This window comes from Stegastes partitus, unplaced genomic scaffold, assembly GCF_000690725.1.
Source record: "Stegastes partitus isolate 25-593 unplaced genomic scaffold, Stegastes_partitus-1.0.2 Scaffold53, whole genome shotgun sequence".
Taxonomy (NCBI): domain Eukaryota; kingdom Metazoa; phylum Chordata; class Actinopteri; family Pomacentridae; genus Stegastes; species Stegastes partitus.
Window position 1 is genome coordinate 968860 of NW_007577784.1, and position 12588 is coordinate 981447.

Consider the following 12588-nt stretch of genomic DNA (forward strand, 5'->3'; position numbering starts at 1 on the left):
GGGGTAACTCAAGTTCACAATCAACCAGTGGCCCTTTTCTGAATGCTGCATATTTTCTCCACTGATTGATCACTTGTTGTCCTCAAAATGTCTTGTTTTGTGCACAAAATTCAAAACTCAAATAATTCATCCAACTCATCGAACAGTCGCCGCAGCCCTACCTCACATCCTGCATCACCAGTAGTCGGTGCTGACATTTTCATTATCTAACCATGATCTCATTCACAAACATAGCGTGTAGTTTGGATAATTCCAGATGTGTCTCAAGTTTGCTTTAAAAAAAAAAATGAAGCCGGCTGTCAGGATTTTAAAATAAGCAGAGCACTGAACAAATTCCACAATCGTGGAAGTGAAATTGGAAGAAAAAAAAAAAAAAAAAGTGAAGTGAATCCCTTTGCTGTTCTATATATTGACACCGGTGACACATTTCCCGCAAGTTAGAACTGATAAAAGCTCTTCTTATTTCAGTCTTGTAACCAACTACAACTTTTAGCAGCTTTCTAAACCGTAAAACAACCCGTGTGTTAAATTTAACTTTGGCACATTTTTTGCAGGATCGTCTGACACATAATAAACTTCCGCATGACCTGCAGCAAAACCGATTTCTGAAAAACCCACGCATGAAAAACACAGCAGGCCCAATAAGCTACATCTTTCCAACTAGGCCAACACCTGTTCTGTGCTTTACTGCAGTTCTCAGGGAAAAAAAAAAAAATCAAACAGCTTAGATCATTCTGAACGCTGCACTGGAAAATCTGCTGTCACCCAAACTGTGTAATGCATGTGTGTGTAAAAAAAAAAAAAAAAAAGTGCTGTAAAGAAGACAAGATGTAGTCCTGAGGGGGCTGACTGTAGACTGGCAGCATTTTTCCACATGAATGTTTCAGCGCTGACAGCTGCGGCCTCACTTTAAGAGTGTAAAGTAAAATATTACCAACCCGCAACACTTCTACTTATTAAGTTGGTATTTAGCACTTGAGAGGTTAAAAGTCCAACCTGCCACTGTACGAAGTAGGTTGTCCCGTCTGTCTGTCTTTAAGATGCTCCCAGAGGTGCCCACTCCATCTGCGGAGACACAGAAATGACAAATGAGCAGCTTAAAGTGGCATCACTGAGCTTTTTAGTTGGAGAAAACATCAACAAGAGAAGCTGCTGCAATTCCTGCTGGCAGCCAACAGAGGCAGATAAAAAAGCCGGAGGTGACTTCTTCCAGGTTTGTGAGAGCAGATCTGTCCACCTGATGTGAGCCTCTGTTTGTCGTGTAAGGAGCACAGGTTTAATATTTGACCCAGATCGGTGCACAAAACACACAAACTCACACGAGATCTGTAGCGCAGAAAAGCAGGCAGGTGGTGCACCTGCGTGTAAAACTTCTAGTGTGACCTGTGGGACACTTTGTGTTGCTGCTGAACATCTGTTGAGACTAAAAGCAAAACTAACTGGCTTCAAGCACATGGGCCAAAAGTAAATAATATTCCAATCATATCTGAGAAAATGACTGATAAGAAATGTAGGTTTGTGGCTCACAGACCTCAAACAGCTTCCAAGAAAACATTCATCTCGCTGTTTAGGGAAGACAGCCAGAACAGATATTTCTATTTCTGGTTACTTCGTGCTGCTTCCTCACGGTTTTATCTGTACTTCTGTAATATCCCTTAAGGAACGAGCTGTGTGTGATGAGTGAGGACTACAAGCTGTGTTTTTTTTTTTAGTTTATCATAACGAGTTGCGCTCCTAGAAGCTGATCCAACACCTGCGCAGGTAGATCACAACATGTTCCACCAGCAACACAAACAGCACAGTGACCAACGAGCACATTTACCCAGCTCCCCTCCCAGCTGTTCGGTTCCTGCCACCACCACCACCACCACCGCCGCCAGTTTCCTACCTTCTGCGAGCCGTTTACTTGAAGCAGCCTGAGCGCAGACGCTTGGAGATAATCCAGCTAATATCGAGTCGATTGTGGTGCGTAAAAGCGGTCCGGACGCATCCAAGAGAGCGAGAGCGAGAGAGAGAAAGCCCCCGACGGGAGGTGATGGAGGGCTGGTGTTGTCAGCAGAGCCAGTACAGAAGAAGAGGAGGAACAGAAAAGAGACTTATCGGAGGCAAGTTGCAGAAAAGAAAGTCCGGCCCCTCCGGAGCTGCTCCCTCCCCTCTGAGCGCCTGCTGACAGAAATAGCCGGCGAGGCGGGTCCCACCAAAAATAGCCTTGACTTCACACGGACCTTCAGGACTATTGTTTCCCCTGCAACTGCCTCCAGTGAACGCTCGCGAACTTGAATCCCACTTTTGTTTGTCACTGAATGGGGGACTTTGCGTCTAATAAGAAAAAAATAAAGGCTCCAACACTGTGGCTCCATCTGCTGTCAGGAACTTTAATCCAGATCCTGGTTCCGTCGTGGTGATGCTGCTCCGGGCTCCACAGGAGACAAACATGTGGGTTCCTGTGAGAGGTTTCAGCTCCTCATACTGAAACATTGTCAGGAGTCCCCCAAAATTACAAGAGACACGTTTACCACCGTTTATTTACAGTTAAAACATACAGATTGAGATAATCCTGTGAAGTTTTAAACATTATTTTTGATGGATTGTGTTGTGATGATAATAATAGTTGCATCATTTTCATATTATTTTTAATTTAAACTTAATTTTTACTATTAGGTTATTTTAAAACTAAATTTAGGTTGAGGTAAGTTGTTAAAAACTGTCTCATGTTTATTCACCTTTACTTCAGGATGTCTTATTTTAACATGCCATACATTATTAAGACTATGAGGAAGCTTGTAGGAGGAAAAGATAATTCCCTGAACTAAATGTAGTTTGTTGGTTGAACATAATATCAATGGAATTTGTCATCGGCTGATTCTGTGCTCTCTTTTGAGTCACTTCTTAAAAACACATTTTTATCGGAGAGCTTTTCCTGATTTGATCTAAGCTTCATATTTTATAGCTTCTTGCTCTATTTGTGTGTTTTCTACTTTTATCAATTATTCTGTGTGCTTGTTTTTATTTCAATTTTAATTGGAAAGCACTTCATAACATTTGTTTTGAAAGGTGCTCTTTAAATTAAGTTTATTATTATTATTATCATAACTTTGAAAAAAAAGACTGATGCACTATTTTTTAACAAAATTTTATTTTATTTTATTTTATTTTATTTTAATTTATTTTATTTTGGCCCAAACATATTTTTTTTAGCGTGTACACGTGTTTCCACCCACATATTTTATTTTCGTCAGGATGAAACAACATGTGACCCTCTAACATGAGGCTGGAACTACCATCACTGCCGTACTGACTTTTCATCGTACGGTTTCTGATTTATTTCTTATTAACCATATTATTATTATTATTATTATTTATAATTATTTGTCCTTGAGCTGTTAACAACAGCTCTTATTGTTTTTTGTTGCGGTCCACATTGAAGCTGGCGTCTTCTAAAAGTTTCTGTAACGGTTGCAGATATTTTCTCAGGAAACAAAACTCTCTCAAACCTAATTTGGTTTCCTTCTTAGGCGTCTACGTCCTTTTTACCAAACAAACAAACAAAACAAAAAAAACCCCGACCAGTGAACCTCATCGCTAAATGGATGCGTTTAACACCCCCTGCTGACTTATAACCAACTTTCACACCAACAGTCATTTCATTAGAGCGTTTCGAGTTTGACCCGAGAGTTTAAATTCTTTCAGATTCTTTTGGTCACATCATGAGATGTGATGGCGTTTTTATGAAGACATTAATCTGCAGTCAGACCTCTGAACGGTGTTTTCACATCCTCAGCGGCAGCAGAAACAAAGCCTGTCGAAGGGGCCTCATGAGGAAATGTTTGGAATAGTTCCTGTGGGCCTAAAAACAATGTCATACATTGTTGAACTAATTGTACAAATAGTGCTGTACTTTTAATTCGGCCAGTGGCCCAAACTGTGCAGAGTTGTAATCTGCAGGATTAAACCTGTACCTGATTCTTCGTCATGTGATGCAGGATTACAGAGTAATGGGTGCAGAATCAAAGCTAATGCAAGGCTGTTATGAAACCACAAACACGCCCATGTCCTATTATACTGTTAGAGATCAGCCTGCACGGCAAAAACGCAGACATTTGCTGCTGTATTTGTTCCAGTTTCAAATAATACAAATGTACAGAGGTGAAAGATGAAACAGCCACAGTGAGCTGAGATGAAAGAGCTGCACATTTAGTATGACCTAGAACATCGTCGACATGTTGTGTGCAATGAGAAGAGCACAGTATGCGTGTTTTAGTTTCTAAAAATGTAAGCAAGTAATTCACTAAAGCATCCTTTAAAGTGTTGCAAACAGTGAAATGAGACTTCTTCTCTCACAGTAGAGCATTACTGTTTCATGTAGCTGCAGTCCAAACAAGTGTGCTGCATATTGTAAACACACAATCATTAAATTAGGATTTCTAATTTCACAGTTAAAATCACAGCAGATGCCTCACAGCGTCGCTGATTGACAGCCTTCATGCACAGAAGAAGCTCTGAGGTCTGATGGTTGCCAACAGTTACTGTAAAAGTGGGGATGTGGTAGGAGATAAAGCAGCCATCAACCACCTGATCCTGAACAAGAGTTGAGTCACGGCAGACTTCCAGAGCACAAGCAAAAAAAGAAAAAGTCAAATGAAATGCTTTTGATTATTGTGTTTTATGTGTTTTGCTGTAATGCTGCCAGACTGGAGGCCATGAATTCACTGCTGCTGTCACACCTCCTGGGACGGGGACTCAGTTCTGTGCAGCTCTTCCTGTCGCTGCAGGTACAAATCTGTACTTCTTGTTGTCAGACCACCGAACAAGGGGCTCCCCGGTGCATGAGGAAGTGGAGCATCCTGTCTGCACGCACGCACCTACGTTACGTACGAGACGCTGCTGCGGTATCTGACGTGACGCAGGGCCGTTGTCTTGTCAGTTTTTCTGGTCCAAAGTCCTTCCTAGAACTGAGAGGCAGTTCGCTGGTAGCAGAAGTGTATTCTGAGTCACCTGCATCCTTCACGGCAAACACACTGAGCTGTGGTCACTTCTGTCTCTGATTAATTAGACCGTTCATTTCCGTAATATCACAAACATCCAAGCGTGTCCAAAACCCAAGTATTTAAATTTTGGAAGAACTCCTGTGATCGCTGTGATGATTATTGTCTTTATTTTGTTATGTGTTCTCTGAGAATTGGACCAATTTAAGATTATTGCTTCAACTGGTAACAGGCGAGTTTATCCAAATTAAGTTAATATTAGTTTGAGGTCGATGTACTCAAGTCATTGGATTCCTCTCAAATAACCAACTTTATTTTAAGGAAAGCCAAGAAGTATTTGCTTCACCCAAGCAAAAAACTGTAAAACACACTTTTGTCAATGCATGTTCTGTTCTTTTGTTTGTTTTGCTGCAGAACATTTTAAAGTGGACTGGCGATCTGTCCAGGGTGTCCCCTGCCTTCGCCCTAAGTCGGCTGGGATAGACTCCAGCCCCCCATGACCCTAGTGAGGATTAAGCGGTGTATAGATAATGGATGGATGGACATTTTAAAGTGTTTTTCTGTTGATCGAAGCCACAAAAGTAAGCAGAAAGATAAACGAGATTCATACTGATGTCCATGTTGCTTTAACTACCGTGTACATGGCGGCGGTACTTTTTTTTACTTTCTCTGTCTTCTCCCAGTTTTCTTACTTTTTTTCTTAAATTAGCATCTTGAATGTTTTGGGGTGGCTGCTGTGAAACTGACATTTATTGTGAGTTTCAGGAGCTTCTTCATCGCAGCGTTTTTTCCCCACTTTCAACTGTTTCAACAGTTTCCACCCAGCACCGGCGTGTGTTTGCGTTTTATCCTTTTTTCCGATCTAAGCGTCAGTCAGGTCGACAACCGATGTTTCAGACCAATATTGAAACCAAAAAAAGCGTGCGTCTGTCTGCTGCTGCTGCTGGTGGTGGTGGTGGTGCTCCATCGTCCGCTCGCTCACCCTTGGGTGCCTCTTTGAATGGAGTGGGGGGGGGAACCCAGCGCCGTTCCCAGAACTCCTCAGAGTGTGGGCGTACTGAGCTATATAACGTATGTGAGACAGTTTTCTGTCTCATGTGTGATTGCATGTGTGTGTGTGACATAGAGCATCAATGCATACGTGTGTGCGTGTGTGTGTGTCTATGTGGTTAGTCCATTCAATTACACAATCTACCATGCAGTCTGAATCACATCCGGTTTCGAGCTGAAAATAACAAAACCACAGGGTGACAGAAAAGCAGCGCAGCAGGCAACCGCCCACAGGGAGAGGAATACACACAAACACACACTCAGTCCGGCGCTGGTCACTTCGTGTTTTCCACAAACAACCTATAGTTTGAATAAAACCATTATTTTTGTTTGTTTTGCACAAACGCACCAGTTTCTGTGTGTAAACTTTAGATTGTTAACTAAAAATGCTTTATTATGGATTATTTTAAGAAGCCTTTACAAACATGAAGGATTGTGAATAAGTAAAAAAAATCCTCACTGTGCACCTAAAATACAAAATTTGGCAAATTGAAACCAATCACAGCTTCAGACATGCTGGAATCAGTGCTCGTTTTCAGAAACATGATCAGTCATCCTCTAGATGTAAATTTACTCTGAAATGACACAGTTAAAAACAGCCAGTCTGACGTATGAAGCCCTTTTTGTCGGAGCTATATGGGGCAGGATGTGGTCCGCTGTGTGCTACAAAAGTCGTCTTCCACCTGCAGAGATGTGCTCCTGCTACAACAACACAACATTCAACACAAAACAAGAACCAGTGTGCAAAAGTCCTCGCAGAAGGCCGATCAGATCGCACCGGGGAGGAGTCGGGAAAATGTGTGCGTGAAAACAGCGGGGTGACTTGATCGTCAACGCTTGTTGTGATGAAAAAAAATGTGTCCGAAGAACCAAACGTGGAAGCTCGAGCAGTTAAATTCATTTATGATGCATGTCACCCACTTCAGAGGAGCACCGTGTGGCTGTTCAGGGCGTCTGCCGGGTAATTTAGTCAAGCCCTCTCTGTGAACATTCGTACGTCTGATAGTTTATCTGCCATGTGCGGACAGTGTGTCGCTGTTAAAAAACACAGCACATGCACTTATATAAACACCAATGAGCTGCTTTACGCAACCGAGAAGGTTATGACCCTTATTTCCACTAATTATGAGAGACAGCGGTCTCGGCAAACTGTTTTAAACGCAGTTAAAGTCCAAGCTCACAACCGCTATCTGTGAAATGGAATTAGCGGGGATGGAGGTTTTAGAGAAGAGGAATGAGGGGATGGTCTGCAAGAGATAAAGAGACTGAAGAAAGTCACATGTGAATGTGTAATAAGTAAGAGAGGGGGGAAGAAGTGGAGATATCGGCTGAAAAGCTTTTAAAGAATTAGAAAAGTGTACAAAAGTGGATTAGAAGATACTTGATCAAATCCATCACCGTCAAGTTTGGGGTTCACTCAGTCGTCAGGGCTGCACCAGATGCCACAGAGGTCCTACGTGCACATCCACTTAACATGCAACCAATGCATGTATCTGAACTAAATCTCAAATCAGGCCTTCAAGACACAGTGAGATTTGAGGAACCAAACCCTCCACAAAGTTTAGTCGTGTCAGCTGCTGCTTACTGATCAGATAACAACCTCAGACCGACCCGGCTGTCCAGACACTAATGCCAATCAGCCTAATTATTACATTTAGAGAAGATGCTTATCTGGAGCATTGGAGGAATCAAACCAACACTCACTGTCTGGTACTGAACCATGACATTGAAACTGGCAGAACAGTTGTCACAGATCCTGACCAAGTCGTCATCAAGCCACAGAGGAAGGACGATGCAGGAGGATGTGGTACCTGCATGACAGGTAAAGTAGAGATAAACTATGACCAATACACTGATATAAGTCAGGAATGCTTTAAAAAGTTGTTAAGCCGCAACTTCAAAAACAAAAAGTACCAGATTTAGTTAGGAGAGAGACACCCTCTTGTGCATTTTTAAATTCTACTTATAGTGTCTTCTTTTAGATTTTTCTCGCCTCATTATATTTTATTATTAATATTATGCCATCCTTTGCTTTGGCAGTATTACTAACCCCGATCTTCGTGCCCGTACAGCAACTGAGAAACAGAGCGAGCGGCCGAGAGCACTGTAATAATGTTTGGCCTTGGTCTGCCAGCGGGGTCCTTCCCCTTAAGAAGCCAACAGGAATGCGAGGAATGCTGCCTGAGAAGAAAAAAGGAAGGAGCAGCGGAGAGGGGGGAGAAACAGAGGAGGATGATGGGAAAGGAAGAAAAGCCAAGAAGGAGGAGGAGGAGGAGGAGGAGGGAGTAGAGCAGGGAATCCAGATGAAGATAGAAAGAGAGGAGACAGGAATATGGAGGCAGAGAGTAATATGAGGAGGAGGGTGGGGGGTAGACACTGAGGAAAAGACTTATTATCTTTAGTGGGCTGAGTAAACACAAGAACAAAGAGGCTGAAAATAATAAGGCTGGAAAATGTTTGGAAGGAGGAGGAGGGGGGGAAAAAAAAGAAAAAAGCTGAGCTCTCCACATTTTTATTTTTGTGCATGAGGATATTCATGTATGCACGCAGCCATGTGTCGGTGTGTGTTTATTTATATTCATGTGTCGGGGTGTGGTTTAGCTGCAGCACCGAACTTTCTAAACCCTGCGTGCCGGCAATCAGCGCAGGAAACGACACACCTGTAGTATCTGAGAGAAAAACACTCTTCTTCCGAGTCGGGCAGCTCTTTCAGCAGAAGTCCGTCTTGCAGCTGATGATCATGAGAAACAGTTTGGAGGCTATACAGTTATGTAAAGAGGCAAAGGAAGCTTCCGTTTTAAAAAAAACATGACGTAGCTGCTGTACGATAATGCTCCACCACGCTCAGCTCAGTGAAAACCAGAGGCTGACAGTTTTTACCGTGTAAAACATTTTTACGTCACGCAAATGTATAATTTCTGTGAAACCAAAACATTTGCGCTTCGAAGGTCTGCTGTCTACGACCGACTCCATCACGCTCACTGGCCTCCCACAGCACAACAGAGTGGGCGTGGGTTGTGTTCGTCTCTGTGGGTCCAGTTCTACGAGCAACCCCTTTAATCAACCACCAGAGATGGACTTTAATCCTCTAAGAGCGGCAGTGATCGACCAACAAATGTATTCAAAAGAACATTTCATTTGAATATGCTGTTTCTTTTTGGTCATTTATCCAACAAAGTCCGTTTATCTGTCTGTACCTCGCCGATCTGGACAACCGTACATCTCACGTACTTTAAACTTGGCAGGTGCGTTGCTGAGGACCTGAGGGAGTGCAGTACTAAGTTTAATGAAGACTGCATGAACCTGGCCAGGTGGGTTGGGGGTCTCAGGCTGCTTGTAGGTGGAGCCTACAACAAATGAGATATCTTAAAAGTGTCATGAAGATGTCGCTTTGGGATGTTGTGGTTAATATTTTTCGCCTATATGACGGTTCATGTTACAAAACTGAGGATTTGAAGAAACAATCAGCAGATGAATTGATAAACAAAATCCCCTGATGTGGTCCTAAAACATTTATGCAGAGTAAAATACTACAAAGGAGTCAGATAAAGGCAAGACAGTACTGAGCATGTGCATGTTGGATCGTTCTAACATGCATGTGTGCATCCTCATTAGGGTCAATCATGGTACCATTTTTTTCATTGCCAGATGCCCACACAGTGCTCATTTTCATTGACTAAACTACAAAATAATCTGCTGCACCATCATTTAATCTCCAATTTAAGGGTTCTTATGCTGAGTTTATTCATTTTTATTTACAAGATAAAGAGTTTGTGGACATGCAGACTCCACATGTGCACAGCAAAGAGAGTGAAGGACAGGAGATGTAGCGGCACAAAAGAAACTCAGCGTCAGTTGTCATTGATTGAACATCAATAAGCTCGAGTAAATGTGACACTAGAGAGCCTGATTTCACTCCTCTCTGCTGTGCTTGTTAGCTTCTACTGCAGCCTCCATGTGGAAAGTATTCAGGTAAATTGTAATGTCTCTCTGCCTTCACCCTAAGTCGGCTGGGATAGGCTCATAGATAATGGATGGATGGATGGATGGATGGATGGATGGATGGATGTAATGTCTATCCTTAAGGAGATGTTCAGGTGTTTGTGATATAATTTTATTCATATTTTCCATGTAGGAGATGAACAGAGTTTATAAATTGTGACAACAGGCTGATCATGACCTCAGTATTGACCACAATAGATGTTTATTTTCATTTTGGCCATCATCATTCAGCTCTAATTAGTCGTAGTTTGGTTACAGAAAGGGTGATGTTGACTAAAAACTGGTCGGCGTCTCATAGTTGTTGACACTACATGAGGCAACACGACTGTTGGATCATTTATATCAGCTCTGCATCCAAAGGGGGGAAAAAAAACTATTTCAGATGACTTAGCCAGTGTTACACCATGTGAGAAACGTTCCAAACAAGTCACTCACGATAAAGTGTTCACGGTGAAAAGCCATTTTTTCAGATTTTTAAATTGTTTTTTTCATTTTCTATGGAGATGCACCCCTACGAGGTCACCCCAGTCTTTCTAGAATGGGTCATCTTGTAAAAACTAATGCACTTTTTTCTCATTACAACAACACATATCGCAGAAAAACGACATGTTGCAACATTTTTCCGATATCGTGCGGCGCTAGTTCACACTTTGCATCCTCCAACGCAGCCTTGACGCAACTCCCGTCACCTAAATCATATTAGGATTCAGCCCGTCTGACAAATTAGTCGAGAAGATAAATAGAAAAGTCACTCAGAGTGCACGATCAGAAATGGAAACCCAAACAACACATAATCATACATTCCTACACAGACTTGTACATTGGTTAAAGACACACCAGCATGTTTCCGTGGTCTGTGTGTGTGTGCGCGAAGAGAGACGGAGTGAGTGTCAAGCGAGTACGCTGAAAGCCCGGTGACATGTGTAGTCCGCAGAAACACAATGGATCGCTGACAGACGTTTTCCACAACAGAGCAACTGTGTCATGTGTGCAGTCATCACTAACCAGCAAGAGGTAGAATACAGAAGAAGCGTGACTCTTCCAGTGTGAGAGCTAATCAGGCTTTCAAATCTCAGGCGCAACATCACAGACACAAAGAAAAAAGAGAGACTTCAAGTGCGACAAAAACTGTCCAGCTCCCTGAGACGTGCACTTAAATGGAAAGATGGTGCTTATCTGAATGAGTTAGAACCTCCTTTGTACGTTTGATCGGGTCAACTCAGGCAAGCCGAGTGTACGATGAAGGGCCGAGGATTTCTCTACGACCTTAGGATGTTTGGAGTTGTTGAAAAACACAGCGAGAAACCGAAGCAGCCGCAGGAAAATCCCAGAGAGACATCAACAGCAGACACACTCACACTCACGCACAAACCCTCAAAACGTAAAGTCGAATCAAATCAAAACTCACCCTCCTAACACCCACCGTTCTGAACAACAACAAGCCTGAGAAGCGTGAGTGTGTGTGTAGGAAACACCCAGACGGGCCAAAAATAGCTCCACACTCATTCCCCATCTCTCGCTTTCAATCCCTCGCTCGCTCTCTCTCTATCGTTTCTCCCCTTCGCTCGATTGTCTCTCGCTTGGGTCTCGATGAAGCATCGGTAGGAAAAAAAATAAAATAATAAGCTAATGTTCCTATATGGAAAAACATCACCCACTTAAGAGCACAGCTGAAAGTGAGAATATCAGTACATGATTCAGTGCACGGAGAGAATAACAACTGCTTTGGCATGCACGAGGGGAAACGTAAAGCTTCTGAGCAGAGGGAAAAAAATAGTAGGCTGACATTCGACTGTTTGTCTGACACGGACGGCAATTAAAAACAACGTCTTTGAAAAAATTGTGCTCCTGTTTCTATTCTTTCATGTTAAAAAAATAAGAAGATATTAGTTAAGGAGTAAAATAACATGTTCCAGCCATGCACCTACAGTCAAATGTATTCTTCCATTAAAGAAAAGGCAAAATTCACAAAAATCACTCAAATAACTAGAAACTGAAAAAAGTAATAATAAATAAAAATTTGCTAAATTATTTTTAGAGAAATAAGATGTTGCTTTTGAATTCTGGGTGAACAGAATAATTTTAAAAAATAAACTCTACCGGACAAATTAGAGCACTTTGCTGATGAACAGTGAAATCAAAGTACCTGTCAACAGGTGCAGAAGTTCCACAAAATATTAACTTGCGGGTCCCCATCATGCTTGTTTGCTTGTTTTTTTATATTTCTGTTGAACCATAATTCAAAAGCAATGTCATGATTTTCATTAAATTTTTTATTTCTAATTACTTGTGTCAATTTCAACTTATTTCAGTGACAGCTTCTTTAACGGGAGGGTATGAATACATCTGAGGACGACTGTACATCGTCCCCGCGCTGTACTCACGATGCTGTCACACCCACAGATATTTTTTGCTTCGGTCCAAACCTTGGTGGCGACGCAGTCACTTTGTTTAGGTTCAGGATGCCCGATTACAAGTGAGGCAGGACTCACAAGTAGCGTGTTTACTGGACAGTTTTCGAAACCTGTCATCTCGCAAGGTTGGAGATTTT

General features: G+C 42.2%; 1 protein-coding gene across 5 annotated transcripts in view; it reads right to left on the reverse strand.

The window, feature by feature from the left end:
- The window catches only part of hdac7a (histone deacetylase 7a), a 63668-nt gene that overhangs the window by 43860 nt on the left and 7220 nt on the right, over positions 1-12588 (reverse strand). For 2 of the 5 annotated variants that reach the window (XM_008275488.1, XM_008275486.1), the window contains exon 2: positions 997-1065. The exons of 1 other annotated variant lie outside the window; for it this stretch is intronic. In XM_008275488.1, coding sequence (XP_008273710.1) covers positions 997-1065 — 69 coding nt within the window. Of the gene's footprint in view, positions 1-996; positions 1066-1888; positions 2087-12588 lie in introns of those variants that run through there. 2 more of the 5 variants (XM_008275491.1, XM_008275490.1) reach the window with 2 other exon arrangements.